The 21,314-nt window shown below is 57.2% G+C and overlaps 10 protein-coding genes across 10 annotated transcripts; 5 read left to right on the top strand and 5 right to left on the bottom strand.

The window, feature by feature from the left end:
- Window positions 1-653: 653 nt before the first annotated feature.
- On the bottom strand, window positions 654-1,647 carry SCHCODRAFT_02612653 (uncharacterized protein). The gene has a single exon (XM_050344547.1). It carries the CDS (start codon window positions 1,623-1,625, stop codon window positions 1,134-1,136), a length of 492 nt encoding a protein of 163 aa, XP_050202414.1. The 5' UTR covers window positions 1,626-1,647; the 3' UTR covers window positions 654-1,133.
- A 543-nt stretch (window positions 1,648-2,190) lies between these two features.
- SCHCODRAFT_02612648 (ras protein) lies at window positions 2,191-3,980 on the top strand. The gene is made up of 6 exons (XM_050344546.1): window positions 2,191-2,639; window positions 2,688-2,755; window positions 2,804-2,825; window positions 2,940-3,035; window positions 3,083-3,116; window positions 3,166-3,980. The coding sequence occupies exons 2-6, from the start codon at window positions 2,690-2,692 to the stop codon at window positions 3,521-3,523; spliced, it is 576 nt and encodes a 191-aa protein (XP_050202413.1). The 5' UTR covers window positions 2,191-2,639; window positions 2,688-2,689; the 3' UTR covers window positions 3,524-3,980.
- On the top strand, window positions 3,929-5,013 carry SCHCODRAFT_02488972 (uncharacterized protein; the record flags this gene model as incomplete). Its single annotated transcript, XM_003037079.1, has 5 exons — window positions 3,929-4,052; window positions 4,103-4,606; window positions 4,675-4,761; window positions 4,818-4,909; window positions 4,963-5,013. The coding sequence occupies 5 exons, from the start codon at window positions 3,929-3,931 to the stop codon at window positions 5,011-5,013; spliced, it is 858 nt and encodes a 285-aa protein (XP_003037125.1).
- Window positions 4,686-6,138, bottom strand: SCHCODRAFT_02612640 (peroxisomal membrane protein 4). Its single transcript, XM_003038427.3, has 4 exons — window positions 5,647-6,138; window positions 5,389-5,590; window positions 4,963-5,328; window positions 4,686-4,909 (listed from the first exon to the last, which is right to left on the bottom strand). Exons 1-3 carry the CDS (start codon window positions 5,799-5,801, stop codon window positions 5,056-5,058), a joined length of 630 nt encoding a protein of 209 aa, XP_003038473.1. The 5' UTR covers window positions 5,802-6,138; the 3' UTR covers window positions 4,686-4,909; window positions 4,963-5,055.
- Window positions 6,139-6,217: 79 nt separating this feature from the next.
- Window positions 6,218-7,300, bottom strand: SCHCODRAFT_02530642 (peroxisomal membrane protein 4). The gene is made up of 4 exons (XM_003038428.2): window positions 7,083-7,300; window positions 6,834-7,035; window positions 6,358-6,779; window positions 6,218-6,248 (listed from the first exon to the last, which is right to left on the bottom strand). Exons 1-3 carry the CDS (start codon window positions 7,229-7,231, stop codon window positions 6,501-6,503), a joined length of 630 nt encoding a protein of 209 aa, XP_003038474.1. The 5' UTR covers window positions 7,232-7,300; the 3' UTR covers window positions 6,218-6,248; window positions 6,358-6,500.
- Window positions 7,301-7,337: 37 nt separating this feature from the next.
- Window positions 7,338-11,842, bottom strand: SCHCODRAFT_02744825 (uncharacterized protein). Its single transcript, XM_003038429.3, has 13 exons — window positions 11,752-11,842; window positions 11,657-11,700; window positions 11,578-11,592; window positions 11,485-11,522; window positions 11,273-11,439; window positions 11,137-11,219; window positions 10,215-11,089; window positions 9,728-10,162; window positions 9,184-9,675; window positions 8,167-9,128; window positions 7,943-8,117; window positions 7,566-7,893; window positions 7,338-7,509 (listed from the first exon to the last, which is right to left on the bottom strand). Exons 1-13 carry the CDS (start codon window positions 11,804-11,806, stop codon window positions 7,441-7,443), a joined length of 3,738 nt encoding a protein of 1,245 aa, XP_003038475.1. The 5' UTR covers window positions 11,807-11,842; the 3' UTR covers window positions 7,338-7,440.
- A 279-nt stretch (window positions 11,843-12,121) lies between these two features.
- Window positions 12,122-16,000, bottom strand: SCHCODRAFT_02567200 (uncharacterized protein). Its single transcript, XM_003038430.2, has 13 exons — window positions 15,840-16,000; window positions 15,728-15,771; window positions 15,661-15,675; window positions 15,572-15,600; window positions 15,347-15,519; window positions 15,214-15,296; window positions 14,390-15,159; window positions 14,114-14,338; window positions 13,954-14,067; window positions 12,941-13,902; window positions 12,712-12,886; window positions 12,334-12,661; window positions 12,122-12,287 (listed from the first exon to the last, which is right to left on the bottom strand). The coding sequence occupies exons 1-13, from the start codon at window positions 15,874-15,876 to the stop codon at window positions 12,219-12,221; spliced, it is 3,024 nt and encodes a 1,007-aa protein (XP_003038476.2). The 5' UTR covers window positions 15,877-16,000; the 3' UTR covers window positions 12,122-12,218.
- A 93-nt stretch (window positions 16,001-16,093) lies between these two features.
- SCHCODRAFT_02612630 (uncharacterized protein) lies at window positions 16,094-17,336 on the top strand. Its single transcript, XM_003037080.2, has 6 exons — window positions 16,094-16,231; window positions 16,280-16,673; window positions 16,721-16,777; window positions 16,825-16,888; window positions 16,942-17,018; window positions 17,069-17,336. Exons 1-6 carry the CDS (start codon window positions 16,138-16,140, stop codon window positions 17,190-17,192), a joined length of 810 nt encoding a protein of 269 aa, XP_003037126.1. The 5' UTR covers window positions 16,094-16,137; the 3' UTR covers window positions 17,193-17,336.
- A 124-nt stretch (window positions 17,337-17,460) lies between these two features.
- On the top strand, window positions 17,461-18,681 carry SCHCODRAFT_02612627 (DNA repair protein). Its single transcript, XM_003037081.2, has 4 exons — window positions 17,461-17,586; window positions 17,642-18,099; window positions 18,152-18,170; window positions 18,222-18,681. The coding sequence occupies exons 1-4, from the start codon at window positions 17,475-17,477 to the stop codon at window positions 18,569-18,571; spliced, it is 939 nt and encodes a 312-aa protein (XP_003037127.1). The 5' UTR covers window positions 17,461-17,474; the 3' UTR covers window positions 18,572-18,681.
- Window positions 18,682-18,784: 103 nt separating this feature from the next.
- On the top strand, window positions 18,785-21,258 carry SCHCODRAFT_02612626 (kinase-like protein). The gene is made up of 6 exons (XM_003037082.2): window positions 18,785-19,644; window positions 19,700-19,873; window positions 19,924-20,117; window positions 20,170-20,252; window positions 20,301-20,450; window positions 20,500-21,258. Exons 1-6 carry the CDS (start codon window positions 18,820-18,822, stop codon window positions 21,174-21,176), a joined length of 2,103 nt encoding a protein of 700 aa, XP_003037128.2. The 5' UTR covers window positions 18,785-18,819; the 3' UTR covers window positions 21,177-21,258.
- The last annotated feature ends 56 nt before the right edge of the window (window positions 21,259-21,314 follow it).

The raw sequence follows: 21,314 nt of genomic DNA, 5'->3' as shown, positions 1-21,314 counted from the left end.
CGTTGGCGAGGGCTGTGCTGACAGCGGTAGTTTGACAGAGATTGGCATGTCCGTGTGGGAGGTTGACGTTCGTAGTAGGGTGAGCTTGACGTCCTTGCAAGGCCGAGAGACCGAGAATGAAGAGAAAGGACTGGAATGAGAAAGGTTTGGGATGAAGAGATTGAAATGACGAGGAAAGGACGAGAAGGTGGGCGAGTGGCGACCGGAAGCGAACTTCGTCGATTTCTGGAAAGGTCGCAGGCGTGCGAGCAACGAACACAGGAAGGATCGCGAGCAATGTCTGCTCGGCAACCAGCGCGACGTTGCGACATAGCTTTGTGACCTGGGTCGACGAGTGGTAGGAAACGAAGGTGTTCTTCGGCGTGCAGCGGAACCTTGCGGGTGAAAGAAGACGGGTTTCCCTGAAGGTCGGGAAAGATGTCGTTCCCTGAAGACCGTTGGAAGGTGCTCGAGGCGGGCAACGTCAAGGCAACGCGGTAGGCTAGTATCGGGCAGAAGCCTTCGGACTTGAGGGTCGCTATCTCCAAGATAACGGCCGGGTTCGATAGTTGAAGAGGGTAGCGTCACGCTGTTCAGTTTCTCTCTGTCAGAATTATGATGAGAAAAGGTTCGTGACAGCGCGTTATACACCGTTGTAGGCTGTTAAGCGCGCTGCAACGACCCCGTATGAGGAAACACAATAGAGCGGCCGGGAAGTAGCCGTAAGTAAACACTGAGCGAATGCATAGTAGGCTTATGAACGGGACAGACCAAGTAAGGAATCTGAAAGGACACAGCAGCTAAACGGAGATGGAAGGCTGAGGACGCCCAAAGACGCGGTCGGTACCTTTCAGGTGGTCATAGGTGTCGGTACGGCTAGCCTCCGTCAGCAGTCAATGAACGGTACGGCGTTGATGAAGTCGAGGAAGGCAATGATGGAGTCGGGAAAGGCAACACCGCTGCCCAGCTGGTGTTTCCGGGGCGAGATGTATGTGTGGCTTGCGGTTTGAACAAAGCAGAAGCGGATAGATGGGGGACAGGACTTGGGCGCGGGGTAGCAGGTCACCGGTGGGCGATGAGGATACAGATACTGTAGCGGATGAGGGCACAGGTACTGTAGACGTGCGCGGGACGCGTACTGCTCGGATAAGCTGTCAGCGCCAGCGCGCCGTGCCCTTCAATGGACCCACCGCGGCTTGGGTGGGTTTATAGACTGCAGGCGGCCAAGGGAGGAGCGATGCCGAGATATAGACGCCACGCACTGTATGCGAAATACACCCACCCGCAACAGAGGCCGCGAGGGCAGTCTCACAGAGGCTGCTGCGCACCGCGTCGATAGAGTTGCCGCGCATGTGCGCGTATCGATGGGTGCGAGAGGGGCTGGAGGGGGTGCTGTCAGCCGACCGTCGACGTTGCGTAAGCGCGATGGACGCTGGCGGGCGGGTGGACAGCAGCTGTGGGGGGTATCCGGGCTGAGTGATGCCCGAGGGGAGTCCGAGGGACGGGCCGGTCGTGCAGTCGACTCCGGCGGCTCGGTGCGGCAGCGGCACCCAACGCGGCGGCGAGGGCGGGCGGCAGCGGCAGGTGGCCACGAACCCGGTGCGTAGGGCGGCGGCACCGACGAGGGAGTACCACGCCTGCCACATATAGCTACCTTTGAGTTTGCAGCACTGAATGGGAGGCACACGACCGCGCTAGCGGCGCGACGCTATTGTGACGCTCCTCATTCACTTCGGCCCGATCTGGGGGAGGGCGCGCAGGCGCCGACAGTGGATCGGGCGGGCGGTGGCATTGGCAGGCTGACGGAGCTGGCAGGCGCGTCAGCAGTGCCAGGGCTTGGCGGGCGGCCTCCTGCGCGGTGTTCGAACGCGGGCGCAGTCGGGGTCCGGATGCCACCGGACGGCGCACGCGCGAGAGGGCGGGGGTACGAAAGTGGGGGTGCTCCCGGCTGTACACACCGCCGCACCGCGCGCCCACGTCTGGCGAGGGAAAGCAATACCGATCGTGCCTAGAGCCCGCCAGAGAAAAAATGGAAGAAAGCAGAGGGCGCTGACCCCGTAAATATCGGGTTCTGTCTCTGAAGATTGCTGGCTCGGGCGAGCGGGCGATAGGCGGGCCGTGACGGGTCCGTGATAGACACTGCGGGGAGATATGGGTATATTGTGACTCGAGCGCATTGAGTAGGACAGTGACGGTGACAATAGCTCGCTACGGGGAGGCTACTGGGATGATTGCGGCGATGCCCGGGAGGGGGAGCAGATGGTCGAGATATGTAGATGGATCTCCGCGCGTGGTACGCGATTGAGCAGGAGGTGTCCAGGCCAGGGGCTCGCGCGGGAAAAGGTAGAAAATACGGCGGAGGGTACTGCTGGGACTGTGGCGCGGGGCGGGACGAATAAAAGAAAATCATGCAGCGGCGTGGGAAAGTGGGCAGGCAACACATGCTGCATGTGCCTTCATTTCTCCCTCACCTCATCCATCCGCTGCGCTCGTCCGCAAACCCGACGCGCGACTCGACTGTCTGCTCATCGCCATTCACGACCCGCACGACAAACCCGGCGGCGCAACGCACGCTATTACGACCGACCGCATCGACCGCAGCCCCCTCCTTCTCTCCCACACGTCTTTCGTTTACGATTACCGGCTCTCCCCCTTCTGAGGTCCGCGACGAGCTCGCCCGTGCACTCACGACGCTCACGCCCTCGCAGATATGGACAACTGGAGAGTTGCAGTACTAGGCGATGGTGGGGTGGGCAAAACCGCTCTCGCAGTCCAGGTCAGTCCGCCGCTCCCGAGTCGTCTGCTCGCGCTGATCTCACGCCAGTTTACGCTAAATTGCTTCGTTGGTAAGCGGCCTCCTCCTCAGACGGCGTCATGGCGCGCTGACCGCCGCCCGTCTTCTTCGCCCCACAGAGGTCCGTCTGCTTCCGGTCTGCGCCCCGCATCGTCTGACATCCTCCAGACTTATGATCCCACAATCGAGGACGCGTATCGCAAGCAGCTAGTGGTTGACAATAAAATGTGCTTCGTGGAGGTCATAGACACTGCCGGACAGGGTGCGTGCTTGCACCCGCACCTCGACGCTTACTCACCCCCATTCCAGAGGAGTACGCGACGCTTCGCGATCAGTGGGTACGGTGCGTACCACGACGCCGCCCCAACCATACCCCCACTCATCTCCCACAGAGAGGGCCAAGGTTTCATCCTTGTGTACTCCATAGCATCCCGCTCCACATTCGACCGGCTGGAGGTCTTCCGGCAATCGATGCGGCGCGTGAAGCGAGGCGACCCCATATTTATGCTCGTGGGGAACAAGTGCGACAAGACCTACGAGCGGGAAGTGTCAAAGGAGGAGGGAGCGCAGCTCGCCAGACAGTTTGGCTGCGAGTTCATCGAGACGTCGGCAAAGACCGCCCAGAACGTCGAGCGATTATTCACGACACTCGTCCGCGCATTACGACAGACGAAACAAATAGAGGCGGGACCGGGCGGTGGTCCAACCAAGCCGAAAGAAAAGGAGAAGAGGAAGTGTATTATCATGTAGGGAATTTCTTCTGGGATTTACTGGCGTTATAGATTCCCTCCCCCATTTACCTCATTTGATGATACCACGGCCTTGCGCTTCGTTTTCTGCCCTCGCTGTCTTGCTTCAGCTCTACTGTCCATTATGTTGCATGCATATCCCTTCTCTGACATTTCTGTGCGGTCTCTCGAGTTCTATATCACTCATAGGTTGTTTTCGTTGCAATGGAGTCGTGTCTTATCATGCTCTCTTTCGCTACGTGGCGCTCGCGTTACGCGTACTACTACTAGCTACACGTCGGGCCACGTACGACCAAGCACCCTCAGGAGGTCGATCGTATGCGTATATGAAGAGGCGGACTCGCAGATTAGCGTTCTGCTGTACCTACTCATCTATCTCTCTTACTATCTTACCTGCACGCGCGCGATGGTCGGGAGCGACACGAACTCTTCTTACACGTCTACCGAAGGCGAGATTGTCGTGCGATCGACTCAGGACGATACGCGTCTCTCCGTCAAGCGTGCCGCCCTACAGAAAAGCGAAGTTTTCGGTCAAGAGCGTCCGCAAGCCACTGAATTCGTGATGCTGACCCGCACGCAGATGGCATGCTCACCGTCTGCGGCCCCGCGGCACCCCCGGTCCTTGAGCTAGACGAAAGTGGCGCACATCTGGAGCTGCTGTTGCGTCTATTGAATGGCCCGCCACCGCCTCCTACGTCCTTTGAGCAGGAGGAGGCCTCACAACACAGTAGCAAGTTCCCGAAAAAGCTCTACAACCCGGACACGATAATCCCGTTCCCGATGCTACAGCTCATGTACGGCCTCGCTGACAAGTACATCATCGACACGGAAAGGGCCCTCGGACCACATCTCCGCGCGCATTGCGCGGAGGACGCGGTACGGGTATATGCGCTAGCGCTAAGGGCTGGCGAAGACGACATCGCGGCGGAAGCGAGCCAATTTCTACGCCCTATCGCGTCGTACAGTTCGGACGAGATCGCTGCCCTGCCCGATGCGCGGTCGGTCCATCGGCTTGCGGTTCTGCAGGACCAACGGCGGCGCGCGCTCACCCATCTCGTCCTGACGGAGGACATCTTCCCCCACGGTGCGTCAGTCAGCGGCCCGTGCCGATGCCTGCAGGACCAGGGGCCTGATCTCACAGCATGGTATCAGGGTATGGCATCTGCGGGACGCACCAGGATCAGACGCTCGAACGGTGGGACAACAGACGAAAGCGGCTGTCCGCGTCTGTTGACGCTGGTGCGTCGTGCTGCAAACGAGGGTGATTGGCCGCGCTGATGGTGGGTTCCTGACAGACACCGATGTCGCATGGGAGATGGACTCGGAAGGGAGTATCGGGTGTGCTGCCTGCGATCTGGCCTGGAGTCGGGCTGTTGCTATGCTTGCGGTAGGCCCGGTCCTATTTTTGAAGGCTTGCTTTTGGGAATTGACGCGCCACAGTACAAGTCGCGCAAGGCCATCAGTCGCATCGATCAGTTGAAGCAAGACTAGAAAATACAGGAAGGTGGTTAGGAATGTACAGAAGCGCCTGCGCTAGGTGTTGTGCCAGAGGAGGGTCTTGAGATCCTTCCATCGGTCGGAGTCGTGGTAGATGTAGACCATCTGGTTAAACATGCCTCGCTGCAGGGTCTCTCCGCGGTTCTCGAACAGCCACATGCTGCCACCCATAACGATGGTGGCCAGGACGGTGTAATATCGCGGATTTGGCGGCTGCGCCTTGACGATACCAGGAGTGGCGGATGTGGTGTCTCCTCCAGCGCGAGGCAGGAAGGACATCACCGCGCGCGCCAGCACGTAAAGTACGATCTACGATACAGTCATGTTAGTAAGTCCAGTCCCCGCCACACCGTGCTCCAGTCCACGCACCTGCTCATTTACGGACGTCCGATCCTTGAATACCGCCCAGCTCGCGATGAGCCCCGCGATAAGGCTATCCGGGTTGCCTTGCTTGCCACCGCGCACCTTGCGTAAGAGGAGCAGCAAGGACTTGTACAGGGTGGCGAATGTCGCAAGAGTGGTGGCGTGTTGCCTCGTCGCGTCCAGGATCCACTTCGCCCGGGTCCGCCAGCTGCAGATAGACGTCAGTTCTGGACGATTGGCCTGGTATGAGGCAATCGTACGCACCTCCCTCGTCCGTATAGCGCCGATATGACCAAGGCATGAGGTAGCCTGATCTTGACCCCAGAGACGAAGCCGTTCCGGGCGCCCTTGAGGATGGCAAGATAGTCACTGTACGCCGGATTGGTCACGAAGGAGTGCACGGCGTCGGGAAGAGACATGGCGAGAGGAAAGGGTAAGGATCCACCATAGTCGCGCGTTTGTAAACAACGAGCTTCCCGCGAGGCACGGAGAGTCTGAACTGCTATCACCTAGCCAAGCGTTGGAGTATGCCTGAAGGTCGCTTCACCGGAGGCGACGGGACTGCGGTCTTGACGGACGAACAGGACGAACATGATGGTCAAGCACAAGAGTGAATGGGCAAGCCCCTGATGGGCGACGACAAGAGCAAGTTTAGGCAGCTGGGACGCGACGATGTCGGAATCTTTCAATGGGTTCTCACTGGTTAGCCCAGCTGACCTGTGGAAGCACCATGGCGTCAGGTAGATGGCGAAGCTGCTTGCACGACGCCGAATGATTGGCGAATTAGCATACATCCGGCACATCTAGTTCACCGACCGCGCCCTACTGATGATTGCTCATTGTCTAGTAGGGAAGGCCATGTAACTCTATCGTGCTCAAGATAGGTGAGATTGCAATGTAATGTTGGACGTAGGCATCGGGAATTCGAGGTCAGCTTTGTGAACTCATGAAAATGATGATGAGCCTCATCCATACCTTTTTGGGCGACAATAGCGTGTAGGAGGAGGGTATTGCGGACCTTGACACACGGTGAACACTAGGGCAGCAAACAAAAGATCCAAATGAGAATATGGTGATTGTCGCGAATTGTCTATCCATAATGGTAAAAGTACACCGGCCTATGTGTTGTGCCACAGCAACGTCTTCAGGTCTTTCCACCTTTCCGAGTCGCGGTACAGGTATGTCATCGAGTTGAACATTCCGGGCTGGATGGTCTCTCCACGGTGTTCGAAAAGCCACATGACCGCGCCCCACGCGAACGCGGCGAAGAGCGTGAATGCTTTCGAGTCGGGAGGGAGGGGCTTGACAGTACCCGGCGCGGCGGGAGCAGACGAGTAAGGGTTCTGTGCGCGCGGAAGGAAGGATGCGACTACGCGGGATACAACATATAGGACGATCTGGGGAGGTTCATGAATCAGCTAAGCATGTGAAAGATTGGGAGGAACGCGCACCTGCTCGTTCACTGCTGTCCGGTTGCCGAAGACATACCAGCCCCCAATGAGGCCCGCGAGGAACGTATCTGCGTCGCGTTGCTTGTTCCCATTCAGCTTGCGCTGTAGGAGCAGCATGACCTTGTAGATAGACACGAATTTCGCGAGGTTCAGAGCGTGCTGCTTCGTCGCGCGATAGATAACGCGTGCGCGCGTTTGCCAACTGGAATCAGATCAGTAAGTAGCCCTAATAGCGAACTTGATACTCACTCTCCCCGACCGAACAGTATAGACATGACCAGTGCATGGGGGAACCTGACCTTCACGCCGTACACGAAGCCATTGCGCGCGCCCTTAAGGATCGCAAAGAGGTCATGATAGGCGGGGTTGGTAATGATGTCCTGAATTATGGAGGACATGGTCGGCGTTCGTGACGGTGGAGAGCAAGTCTATGTCGACGGCGCCGGCGCCAGTAGCGGAGGAGAGCAGAAGTAGCCATGGCAGGGAGCCTCGGGCCGGGAGTTGCGCGAAAATCACATGCAAGATATGTGGCGTGTGGCGTGGACCTACAAGTACAAAGTACGATACACAAAACAGCTATGCCCAAGAAATCGGTTTATGAGGTACGCTAGATCAAGTCCTCGTCGTCAAAGAATCCATCGCAAACGATCTCCCGAGAGGGTACCATCCAGTCGATCTGTATTGATCGGGAAAAATCAGGATCGGTAAGCCCTGCTCAGCGCTCAGACGCACCTTCGTCTCGATGTCGTCGGACAGCGCAGGGTCCCTGGGATGTACCAGGACACAGCAATGCCTGATCAGCACATGTTCCGGGTCCATCCTCCAGGTATCAATATCCTGGACGAGAAGCGCCTTGGCCCTGGATTCCCAAAGTTCCCTCGGAATGTCGTCGAAGTGAGACCGAAATTCGTCCAGAGCGAGTTGAATGAGGTCTTCAGCGGTTTGAGGGCCTATGAACCTTTGAGGTGCGTTTGTCTTAGACGACGGTGGCACAGCCAGGTGACATCTTCTTGTAATAATGGACATTAAGAGGAACCTGAACTCGAAGGCCCTGGGATTCCTGCCTCGACATTGAGCGACATACACAGAAGTTCTGAGGAAGAACGTACGCTTTGTAGACCTCCATCGGGTCCTTCCCTTCGTAGTACATCGTAAGCGCCATGCCGAGGATCGAAGGCAAGATATACGACGACCACATTGGGTGTGCCGCACCCTGCTCCAGCCGCGACGTGGCGAGGAACAAGTCAGAAACAAGGGCGTGTGGTGTGGTAGTCAAGATGCCTCCTGTGAACATAATTAGCTACGTGCGTACAGTGATTCAGAGTGAACGTACGGGCGACAAAAATTTCTTGTGTGCGGGGGCCCTTGGAGGGTCCAGCCGACGCCTCGTACGCGTACACATGCAACTCGGGATTCCTCAGCAGCGCAGGGAGGCCCACCGGCAGGTGCCATGGCTGCGACGAACCATGGCGAGGTACAAAGACGATGCGAGCGGCCTGAGCTCGAGTTTCTGTCGCGCCGAAGTACTCGAGCACAAAACGAACGAGGCTGGCAGACAAAGAGGGAGCAGACTCTAACGACGCCGGGGCGTCGACCAAGTGGTACCGTAGTCCGTGGCCCGCGTTACGGAGTAGGTTCAAAAGGTCGTCTTTGAAACCGCAGGACTTGGCAGCGAATAGGAGGAAAGAATGCTCGTCGAGGCATGCAGCGGCGGTTGCCTCGTCATCGTCCGAGCTTCCCTTCGCCGAGAGGACCATGGGCGTCCCAGCAAGTACACCTCCCAAGGGGAAGATCTTGACTTTCAAGGGACCTTGCTTGTAATCATCCGAGGGAGCCCCAAAAGCCGTGCCGACTTCCTTTCGACTCGTCGCATGCACGATGATATTGCCCTGCCAATCGCCCTTCTTTCCGACGTACGGTAGCACGGCGCCCCTTTGCGTCGTGCGCAAGAACTCGACCAGGATGTCGACACCCTCCTCATCCTCCTTGGCGGCCGCCGAGATCGTGGCTCGTTGAGCCGTTGGACCGGATATCTCGCAGAGTTTGATTATTTCGTCCGAGGAGTGGAAGGTAGCAAATCGGAGGCATGTTCGGTGCGCAATAAGCTGGTCGGCGAGGTCGAGCTTCGAGCCAGGGCTCGGGGCGGCGACGGTGCAGACGACGTCGGCAAGATTGATGGTGCGTCTCCCGACCTTAACACTGATGGGACCGCGCCATTGTCTGGTACTCGTCTTCGGATTGTGCGGAGCAGACGCCGCCACAGGACCAGATACGGCAAGAACAGAGGAATGGTGTCTAGTGAAATGGTCATTAGTCCAGACCCAGCGCATAGAGAAAACGGGCCAATTACCTATTATCAGCCTCCGCATCGACTTCCATCGCGCTAAAGGCCGAAGGAGGGGTACTAGACGATTCGTCCACAGGTACACGCGATTCGTGGATAGCGACTCGCGATCCGACGTCGATAAATCCCTCGATAGCGACAGCCGAGGCGTCGTCGTCGATTGTGGCTGAGTTCGCATCGTCTGCGTCCACTACTGGTAAAGGCCTATCGGAGCGGTTCTCGTCGGCTGTCATGGTACGCTCATCGCTCGCATCCGATTCTTGATGTTGAACTTGCGTCGGCTGGCCTTCGATTACATTCGCGTCGCCAAATGCCGCAGGCGAGAGCGCGGGCACGGGTGTCTGGTCAGAACTTTCATGAGTCGCCGCCGTTTCCGCAGGGAAACGCAAAAATTCGTCGAGGGGGTCTGCTGCCGCAGCCGGAGCCTCGGGTGCGTCGTCTGAGTTCTGACGATTGCCATCTGGAGTTCCGGGGGAGTCGTCCGGGTAGGCGAGTTCGCTAGAAGGCGGTCAGCGCGTTACAAGGGCACTACACATTAGTGGGTACTTACTAGTCCAGACTCATGTCATCGTTACCGTCCGAAAGGGAGAGCGCGGACATGGCATCTAGAGGGGATAGACTCGGAAGAGTCTTGAGGTCCCCGTGGAACTGCGAGTGCCAAAGCTGCGAATCTTGTGACATAGGAACTGTGGACGGCGTAATCGCAACGCCTTGGGACTGCGCACTGAGGTCAGGAACCCTCTGCGGCGTTTGCGGTCGAGCCGAAGACATGGAGCCCCATCCTATAGTAGCGGAATTTTGCCCCCATGGATCCCAAGCGGCAGCAGACGGACTCTGAGTCCAAGCAGAATTACTAGTGGTCGGCGTGCTTGGGACGGGCTGCCTCTGTGCGGTGCAGTTCGGTTCCTTGCGTGGCGTCCGAGGCCAGGAAGTTGGTGCTGACGCCCACTCAGCAGCAGCGAAATCCAGGTAGACATCTCGCGGCCTTGAGAAACGATAAGAGGCACGTATGTTTCTCAGACAAAGGAGCAACTCACTCATCCCGAGCATCCGGCTTGTCGTATAGCCCAACGTTCGTGACTTGCACTAGCATGTCCGAGATATCGTTTTCTTCGTCTGAGTCCACATCGGCGTTCAATGGAGCCGATCCATCTTCTGGAGCAGCAGGATCCATGGCCGGAGGCTCTGGCGACGATTCGTCTCGAGGGCGGTAAGGCGTAATGGACAGACCGTACTGCTGTGCGACCTTGTTCCGCGTGGAGTTGAGACTCGAGTACGTGCCCTTCACCGGCAGCATCTGAATAGGCCCGTGCGCCACAGTCGCTGGTGCTTGTGGGAGGGCCGAGAGCCGTTCGACGGGACTGGGCGTGCGAGGAGGGCTGATGGTATCCTCACCAGGGGCGGGCGTGAACAACGAAGATCGCTGCCGAGGCGTGACACTTCGCTCCGGAACCCTCTCGTCTTCCGTGTCGCTCTCCGTTACAGACGAGAGCTCTGAAATTACGTCGCTCGATTCTGGCTCGGTGTCGTCCGGGGTAAAGGCGCTACCCAACTCGGTCGCTGAGTCTGTCCCGTCCGATAGGTCGTCATCGTCGAAACCCATGGCAGGGAAAGCTGGAGTGGGCGTGTCTCTGCCACCCGCAGGAAGAGGGATCGTCACTACCTCGTACTCAGATTGATGCCCGTCTTCTGAGGCTGCTGATTCCGAGTCACTGTTCGAGGACGAGTCGGAGCATGTTGAGCTCGACGGCGACGCTATAACGCGCCTCGAGGTCGGGCGCATCCTCTTCGTGGAAATTCTCTTGTTGAGTGCCCGACGCTTGGGAGTCCGGGGTTCGTCGTCGCTATCGCTTGCGCTACTCTCAATGGCTGCATGGGTCGCATTACCCGTTCCCACGTTCCGCTTTCGTTTCTGAGTATCTGTCAAGCCCTGCTGGTTGCAATATGTCGAAGACCTACAGCATTCGATGACTTCCTCACGGCAATTGTGATGGTTGCGCCCGATGATTCATGCGATTTGTGAAAGCGCGCCTTCTCCTCCTCTGTGATCGTTCGTCAGTGGCAAGTATATAAGACTATTCGGTAAGCAACGCACTAATCCACTTTGCACTGGGCGCCACCTCGTGTCGGTTGCCCATAATCCTGTGTTTGAACATCCTGGTCCCTTGAATATAGGGGTGGTGCAGCAGGTCGACCCCGATTTCTCGCCAAAATCGACGCAGGAGTTCTTCGCATCCGGTGAGTTCATCTAAGGTCTTCCACCTACACGTCGTCAGCGCAGTTTCAACATTGCATTATTGGACATACTCGTCCCACATCGGGTCCTTCCATTCTTCTCCAGCCCACTAATTTTCAGAACTGAGAATGCATGCGCCAGGATGTTATTCAAATGGAGATTACCTTGACTCTGTAGATCTGCCAAGGCCATGATTAGTTGGTCGTCATAGTCATTATGTATGGTGCGGTATCGGGTACTCACCCAGCATCTGTGCTTAATAACATAGCTGGCGCGCACTATGTATTCTGCGAAGCCTCGTTAGTCACAGAAGGCCGAAAGATCGAACACACGCCCACCAATCTCATAATTTCCCGCCTCCCAATGCTTCGCTTCCTTCCTCTTTTGCCCCATAGTAACTTGGGAGGAGAGGGAGGCCCTTGAAGCCGAACGGACGCCTCGAGATCAGGAGCCTAAGCTCAAAGAACAAGACAGTGCGAAGGCAAGAAAGGTCAGACTAAAAGGCTCAACTGATACACTGGGTCTGAGATGGTGGACGAAGGAAAGACGCAAAGTTGGAGGTCTGCGGCATTTTCACCGTCATCGTGCATCGCGACTTGCAACGGTCAAGCTTGAAGGTAAAGAATGAATTGATTGGGGTGCCAGCCCGGAAACGGGCCGACGGGTGGCACGGCCACGTGCTGCGCTCGCCTTGCCTCTTGGGCAACTGACGCGCTGAGGCGCTGGGAAACGCTATGTGCATTCAGGTGTTTGTCAGAAATGTAGAAGTACAGTCGAGCTCCAAAATCAAGAGATACGCAGCACATTACAAAGTTCCGTCGTCGTCGAAGAACCCATCCCAAACAAATTCGCCAGAGGGTGGTAGCCATTCGATCTGATGAAGATTCAGCAAGCTTGGTAGACACGCGTCTCGAACGTACCTTCGTATGAGCGTTGTCGGACAATGCAGGATCCCGTGGATGTACGAGGACACAAGCATGCCTGATACGCACATGTTCGGAATCGGTCCGCCATGAATTCACATCTTGGACGAGAAGCGCCTTCGCCTTCGTCTCCCAGTGTTCCTTGGAAATGCCGACAAACGTGGATCGGAAGTCTTGCAGGGCGATTTGGATGACATGCTCAGCGCTATGCGGAAATGCGAGGCCTAACGGAGCGTTGAGCGGTGTTGCTGGCGGCGCGACGAAGTGGCATCTTCTGTCGACGATGGCCTCCAGAAGGAGCCTAAACACGCAAGCCTGCGGATTACTACATATTGTCAGTGGGCAGCATGGGGAGCGCGAAAGGATGGAACTTACGACTTGTACACGACCAGCGGGTCCTTACCGTTGTAGTACAACGTGAGCGCCATGCCGAGGACGAAGGGCAGGACGTATGATGACCAGAGCGGATGTTCCGCCGCCTGTTCCAATCGCTTGGCGGAGGACGCAAGGTCACAGACGAGAGCCATAGGTGTGGTAGTCAAGATGCCTCCTGCGAGCTTTGTCAGCGATTTAGCATTACAGGTAATGATGATACCGGACGCACCAATGATGAAGATCTCCTGGAGCGCTACGTCTTTGCACCGTCGCGTCGACGCCTCATAAGCGTAAATGCGCACTTCGGGCTTCCTCAGCATCGCGGGAAGTCCGGCTGGTAGATGATCTTGGCGCGAAGGTAGGTGGCGCGGGACGAAGACCAGCCGCGCAGCTTGCGCCCGAGTCTCTACCGCACCGAAACAGTCAAGGACGAAACGGATGAGGCCAGACGGCTGAAGACAATGAGTCTGCAACACCGCCGGTGCATCAACCAAGTGATATCGAGGTCCATTCCCCGCGTTGCGGAGTAGAGTCAAGAGATCGTTGTCGAAACCCAAGAGGTTAGCAGCGTAGGCGACGAACGAGCGCTTATCGCGAGGCGGAGGCTTGATTTCGTCTGTCCCCGAAACATTGCCCTTCGTCGACAGCACCATTGGCGTCCCCGCCAGAACGCCTCCTAGCGGCACGACCTTGACAGCCAGGGGCCCATGCTTAGATCCATCCGCGGGTGGCCCGAAGCTCGTGCCAACGACTTTACGACTGGTTGGATAGACGATGATATGACCGGTCCACTCGCCCTCCTGCCCGACGTACGGCAGCACGACTGCTTGCGACGTCGAGCGTAGAAAATCTGTGAACAGTTGCAAACCGCTCTCCTCCTCTGTTCTCGCTGGTGATATCGTAGCCCGTTGTGCTACCGGGCCCGCGAGGGCGAACAAATGACTGGTCTCGCTTGAGGTATGGAACTTGTCAAGCTGCAGCAGGGTCGGACGCGCGCTGAGCTGGTCGGCGAGGTCAAAATTCAATTCGGGGGCGGAGGTGGCGATGGTGCAGACGATGTCGGCCAGGGCGATGGCGAACTTTCCGACCTTGATGCTCAGGGACCCTCGCCATACGTTGGTGGACGTCTTCGGGGCATTTGGAATGGGCCGTGCCGCAGGCAGCGACTCAATGCTCTGGATGGGGGGCGTCCTTCGGGCCAGATCAGCTTCAGCTCGGCACATACAAGATCAGCGTACTGACTGGTGGTGTACTTCCCAGCCACCTTTCAGCGCGCCAGGACCTATGGCGGGCGAAAATCCAGCCACGGAATTGCCCTCGGAGCCTTCATGGAAGTCGTCCGGGTAGGCGAGCTCGCTGGACGGTGGTCAGCAGGTTCTCCATCCTGTAGAATGAAGCTTACCCCTGGCAGTCGATGTCATCGTGGCCGCCGACCGAGAGAGGGTCGAGAGAAGGTAGGTCTAGAGATCCAATGAGAATCGCATGTTCTTGCGTCACTTTAGGTCCAGGATGAGCGCTCGATGTACTTGGGGCAGGTTGCCAAAGCGTGGATTGGTCAGACCAACCAGAAGTCGACGCCGATCCCCAATCCGTAGTACCAGCGAAGTCTTGCGCTGTGTCCTTGACTCTTGAATAGAGTCAAGCGCTTATTGAGCACTCAAGGAAGAGGAGTACTTACTGGGCACCTCTGTCAGGACCGTCGGAGAACCTGGCGCTTGCATCGTCCACAAGAATATTCGAGGAACTGCCGCGGACGTCGACGTTGCGGTCTGAGATGGTTGAGACTTCTTCGGGGACCGGCGCCTCAGCAGGAGCCTCTCGCGTAGAGTTGTGTCGTGCAGGCCTTATGGACAGTCCGCATCGCTGCGCGACCTTGTTGCGCGCGCCATTGACACTCGAATACGTGCCGGCGAGCGGGAGGAACTGTATCGAACCACGGACAGCAATCGGCGACGCCTGAAGGGGCTCCACTGTTCGGTCGAGGGCGCTGGGCGTGTGCACACGGCCGACAGGACTCCGCGTGCCCGGCGGACTGGTCGTGCGTTCTTCGGGCCCAGGCGTGAAGAGAGGGGATTGGCGCGAAGTCAGCGATTGTTCTTGCGCCATTCCGTCGCCCGCATCATCGTCAGCAGGGATCTGAGAGGGCGCTCGTTCAACATAAGGAACGGCGGTGTCCTCATCGGTCCCCGAGTCCATCCCGACGACCCATTCTCTGTCGTGGTCCGCAAGAGGATCCATCGGTTGGTTTGAACCACTTAACGGGAACGAAGGATTAGATTGCGGTTCTACGAGTGCATGTTCGACGGGATGTCTCTCAGACACAGGCGACAGGAAGTCGTTATTCGAGCTGCACGATGCCGTAGGGTCCACCCGTCGTCTCTTTGTCGTGGGAGGCGGCGGCGGGTCGCTTCGCTCTTGCGCATCCTCCAAATCAAGCGATGTCGAGGCCTGGATAACGACGAATGAGCCGAGAGGCTGTTACAACTGTAGGAATCAACGCACCATCTCAGTCATTGGATATGTCTTCGGCACAACAGTCGGTTGAAGCATTTCGTACGTTTCGCGGAATCGTTGCAGCTCTGCTTCTATACAGCGGGTTCAGTCGCAAGGATGGTAAGGCAGAGTTTGGACTCACCAATCCATTGGGGGCTCGGAGTGACCGTTCCGTTGCCGGTCCTGCCTACGATTCCGTCCTTGTAGACCTTTGTGCCCGGCTTGAATGGTTCGTGGCGTAAGTCCGACCCTATCTCTACCCAGAACCGTTCGAGCAGGGCCTCGCAGGTCTTGAAACTCCGTTCTGTCTCTAGCCTGGATTGCGTGTAAGATCTTCTCGTCCGGGCAGCTTTCCAGAATCACGTACGTATTCGCGCTGTCTGGGTATCCCTTCCACTGCCATGCACGCGTTAACTTGCTCTGCTGGTATATGATTTGTTATACGTAGTTGCGTACTTTCACTTCATAGTTCTGGGAGGTATTGTTAACAAGTGATACCGTCGTGCGGATGCAACTGGCTCACCCACTGTTTGGCTGCTCGTCTGTATGTCGCTCTCGTGATACATTCTACGAGAGGAGATTCAACCGTGTCATTACTTACTGCTGAAGAGATGGGAGACCGAAAGAGCGCGTACCGACTTCATATAGTTGGCGACTACGCTTTCGTCCCATAATTGCTCACATGAGAAGGTCGATGTTGTCCGCGTCCAACTGTCAGACCGATTACTCGAAGGTAAGTTTGATTACAAGGCTACTGCACTCTTTGTTCAGCCGCGATGATGGATCAGGATAAGAGCAGCCTCGCGGCAGCGGCGCTTCTACGGCCATCGTGCGTGGGGGTCGAACGTAAGTTGGACTGAATTGGTTGAAGTCCGAAAGCGGTCATGGTCGGAGGGAGGGATCGTCACGTGCCACACCGACGCTCTTTCCACCATGTCCTTCCGAGTCGCCAGCCAGGCCGTCGCCCGGCAGCTCCTGCGCGCGGGTGCTGGGCGACGCTTCTCAACGTCGCCCAGGGTACTTAGACGTGCGTCACACCATTAAAATCACCTTCCAGCTATTGACTCCCTCCCAGCCTCCGCCGCCCCCTTCACCGAGCCGACCTCTCCCAACCCGGCGATCGAGAAGCACGCGAAGACGACCGAGGCGCTGCACACCTATGGCGCCTACCTCATGCAGTGCATGCCCAAGTTTATCCAGCAGTTCTCCGTCCTCCGGGACGAACTCACGATCTACACCGCGCCGTCGGGGCTCATCCCGGTGCTCACCTTCCTGCGCGACCATGGCCAGTGCCAGTTCAAGAGCTGCATGGATGTTAGCGGGGCGGACTACCCCGAGCGCGAGAAGCGGTTTGAGTCGGTGTACCACCTGCTGAGCTATCGGTCGGGCGGGCGCATCAGGGTCAAGACGTACGCGGGCGAAGCCGATCCCATTCCGAGCGCGGTGGGCGTGTACCCTGGGGCGAACTGGTGCGTCTCTATATCTCAGGAAAAACATATGCTTACTTTGGTGCTAGGTACGAGCGTGAAGCCTGGGACCTCTACGGCATCTTCTACAGCGGTCACCCTGATTTGTGCGTCATCCTCTAACTCTTGACTATACACTTACCCTGTATATCAGGCGCCGTATCCTGACCGACTACGGCTTCGAGGGCCACCCCCTTCGCAAAGACTTCCCGATCTCTGTGCGTGAAGCTTTGGCATGTCCACTTCACTCCCTACTCACGCCTCTAACCAGGGCTACACTGAGCTTCGCTACGATGAGGAGCGCAAGCGCGTCGTCTACGAACCCTTACAGCTCACTCAGGCCTTCCGGTGAGTCTATCATCTATATGCGCGTGGTTCCGTTCTGACAGTGTCCGTAGCAACTTCGAGGCCCAATCACCCTGGGAACAGGTCGGTCACGGCACCGAGCCTGCGACGCCTCCGGAATTCAAGCACCTCCCCCCTCCCCCACCACCGAAGGAGGAGACCCCGCAGAAGAAGTAGATGGATTGCTTGTAGCGTACATCCAATCAGTTTCCTGCTATTTGAGCGTCGCGTTTATGTGTTCATTCCACCTGCTGCACACTCCCAAACATTCCATTCACGCAGAAGGTTAGGTCTGCGACGTAATTGAAAGATTCAGAACTCCGAGGTCAGGCTATGAGGCTCAGAAATGTTGACGTTCGCTCAAGGGACGCGGTTCAGCATACATTCCACGTGGCGAACGCTGATGTCACGGGCGCTAATCGTGGTCACGCTTCATCATCCCCCTTGACGAACGCCACCATGACTGACTCCGCGTCAGGCTCAACTAGCGGGTCCACGCAGCTTGCCCCTTCAGCAAACCTCGACCTTACTCCCCAGCAGGTCAAGCAGTTTGAGCTCAACAGACTACGAGGTGTGTATCTGAATCTCCCTGCGCGATATACCATGCTGATGTCGATACCTCACAGCCAAAGCTGCACAACGCGAGAAGGAAGCATCCGCATCGACCTCCACCGCCGTCAATGGCAACAACAAGCGGCCTCTGACCGCTACAAACACCTCCCCCACTGCCCCTGGCAAGCCGAAGGGTCCCCAGAAGCTCGCCCGCGACCGCCGCCTTGGCACCTACATCGAATATGACCTCTCGAAGATGGCCAACACCAAAGGTGGTTTCCTCCTCCAAGATGACACCGAGGTAGACGAGGACGCGGTGCGCCGAGAGAAGCAACGCGAGCGCGAGCGGATGCAGCAGGCGCTCGAGCCGCCGGTGTTTTTGGATAAGGGGAAGAATCCCCAGTGCGGGGAGTGCGGGTCGATCGATGTGGACCAGACATTCAGGAAGGTGTTTGGGTGCTTGGTATGCAAGAAGTGCCAGAATGAGAAGCCGGAGAAGTACAGTTTGCTGACGAAGACAGAGTGCAAGGAGGTGAGTTGCGGATTCGCGAGGAAACGGAACACAATTGCTGACCTTTACTCAGGACTACCTCTTGACTGATCGTGCGTGTCTGCCCCTTACTTTGCTGCTTCTTCTTTCTGACCACCCATCAGCTGAGCTACGTGACCATGAAGCCATGCCACATCTATTGAAGGCAAACCCACATCACTCAACCTATGCGAACATGATGCTCTTCCTCCGATGTCAGGTTGAAGCCTTCGCCTGGAAGAAGTGGGGCTCTGCTGAAGCTCTCGACGCCGAATGGGAGCGGCGTCAGAAGGAGAAGAAGAAAAAGAAGAACAAGAAGTTCGAGGAGGGATTGCGGGAGCTCAGACGGCGGACGAAGGGTACTGTATGGCAGAGGAGACGAGATGAGGACCACGTCCACACGTACTCACCCGTACACAACGGCAAGCAGATGTGCACCAATTGTGGGTTTACGATGGAGGTAGAGGAGCTATAGCCTGCGATGATGTCGCGGTGTGTCTAATTCGGGATTAGCCTATGATTATACAAGGCACTTTTTGGAGGACAATGAAGATGTGCATGGAACAGAGTCTGGACAAACACTGGGTGAGCATATGCATGGTCGATCGTCGCTGTGGCGCGCAGACGCGACGCAATCACGTGGCTTGTTCACTTAGACGCGTCCATCAGCGCCGCCGATTTGTCTCCGCTCTTGTCTTCAACGCCTTGAGTTCAACGCTCCTGATGGCCACCGCTATATTCTCGTGTCACTCGTCAAATCCCCTGGACTTGGGCTCGGATCCTCGCGCTCGCAACTTCGTACGAAAGCTTGAACACGACGGCGAAATCGAGGAGTCTTCAGATGATCCCCTCGACCAGTTCGCGTATGAAAAGCACGTCAGTCAGGTCACCCAAAACTATCGGGCAGCGCACGACATGTCCATGTCTAGTGATGATGAACTTGCTCTGGCGGACACCACGATGCAGGAGCCACCGAGGCTCGGGGACGATGTAGACGCCGTGGGGGAGGAGGACATAGCAATGTACGAGGACGACGAGACGCAGGAGGTCAACGAAGAGGGTGGAGAAGACGAAGATCACCAGAGCAACTACACCGATCTCATCCACGGCACCGACGAGGAGACGACCATCCTCTCCAAGCCCCCCGCCGAGCGCGCCGACATCGTGGCCGAGATCGAGGACCTTACGCGGAACGTGCCCGCACTGGCGGAAGACTACGAGCTGCTGGACCGCCTCGGCACGGGCACGTTCTCGAGCGTGTACAAGGCGCTCGACAAGCACTACCACAGCAAGTGGGACAACCGCGCATGGCATGGGCACCATCCGCCCGCTTCGAGCGCGCACTACCAGAGCGTGCGACGAGAGGGGCGCGTCTATGTTGCGATCAAGCGCATATATGTGACCAGTGGCCCGGAGCGGATACGGAATGAGATTGCGATCATGGAGGAGTGCAGAGGGTGCAGGCACGTCTCGCAGCTCATCACGGCATTCCGCCATCAGGACCAGGTGGTGGCGATCATGCCCTACCACAGGAATGAGGACTTTCGGGTGTGTGTTCGTGCATTTACACTACGGGAGAGAGCGGCTAATAGTAAACGAGCAGGACTTCTTCCGCTATCTACCCATGCTGGGCGTCAAGCGCTACTTCCAATGCCTCCTCCGCGCCTTACGCGACATCCACTCCCGCAATGTTATCCACCGAGACGTTAAGCCTGCAAACTTCCTGTTCGACCCTCGCACAGGAACGGGTACACTCTGCGATTTCGGCCTAGCATGCGTATGTATGCGCGCTTATTCTGCATGTCCATTCGTTGACGTCTACTTCAGAAGATGGAAGGGCCAACATCCACCTTTGGGCGATGCTTCCACTCGCGAGCAACTCCAGAATACCCACACGGCCGGATGCTCACGCGATCTACGATGAACATGGACATCGAGTCGTACAAGCGCATGCAACGTCAGGCGAGAGAGAAAAGCGCAGCGCCGTCAGAGACGGTAGGATACCCAGCGCACGATACCAGGTCAGCTTGCCCGTAACCCTATTGACTCGATCTAACCAAGTACATGCGTCAGACCCGTCTCCAAAGCTAACCGCGCGGGAACAAGAGGATTTCGCGCACCAGAAGTGCTCCTGAAATGCACTGATCAGACTGGGGGTATGCTGCCTTTCACCTTCCGAAGGATTGGCTGAGTATATGCATCAGCTATAGACGTTTGGTCGGTCGGCACGATCTTGCTGTTCTTCCTGACCGGCAAATTCCCTATCTTTCAGTCGAGCGACGACACGGAGGCGCTGATGGAGATTGCGGCGGTTATCGGGAAGCAGAAGATGGAGAAGGTCGCGGCGTTGCATAGTCAGTGGTCACACCAAAAACGCGCGGGGCCGAAACTGATAAGTTGTAGGTCGGACCTTCGCAACGAACGTCCCGTCGATAACAACGGAGGGCATGTCGTGGGCGAGATTCGTCGAGCTCAACAACCCGGACTACCGTATACCGCGACCACCCGACCGGCGCTACTACCCCTACTACAAGTCACCTCTGGAATACTACCGACAAGAGAGGGAGAACTCTCACCAGCCTCCTTCTTCCTCGTCTTCACCACCTCCACGCTCCTCCTCTCACCCCGCCTCTGACGACAACGTTGATGACGACGATATTCGTGCGGACGCACCAGAGTCAGAGATGCCGGATATCGAGAAGACGAGCCACGACGAGGATATTGACAACGCTCTTGACCTACTTGAGCAGCTGCTCAAGCCATTATCAACAGAGCGCATCACACCGGCCCAGGCTCTGGACCACCCATTCCTCCGCGATCCAGACGAGCCAAGCGACGGCGAGTTCGCGCCACATCGGTACGGGGAGGGCGTCTGCGCTGACTTGCACCGGCGGGACTCCGTCACGGGTGAACGCATAGCCTATGTCTGGGTTCCAGATCCGAGGGGGCCAGAGGAGGGACCGGGGGGTGAGCGAGGGTTTAGGGAGGCGCGATGTTTAGCGGCGGGGGAGGGGATTGCGATTGGGGACTTTCCGTGCGAGCTGCATGCAGTCGACTTCGGGTTTGTGGACAGGGAGTAGAGAAGTACTCTATTGTGTAGCTTAATTATCGTACAGTAATTATCAGCCAGTGCGGGACACCAGTAAGCAGTATTGCAGGACGTGCTCGGATCCGGAGGACCACAATCAGTTGCCACCTCAGACTGTAGTGAAGTCTAG

The sequence above is a fragment of the Schizophyllum commune genome (genome assembly GCF_000143185.2).
Source record: "Schizophyllum commune H4-8 unplaced genomic scaffold SCHCOscaffold_2, whole genome shotgun sequence".
NCBI lineage: Eukaryota > Fungi > Basidiomycota > Agaricomycetes > Agaricales > Schizophyllaceae > Schizophyllum > Schizophyllum commune.
Note: the sequence above shows the minus strand (reverse complement) of the source record. Positions and strands in the feature narration are given on the sequence as shown.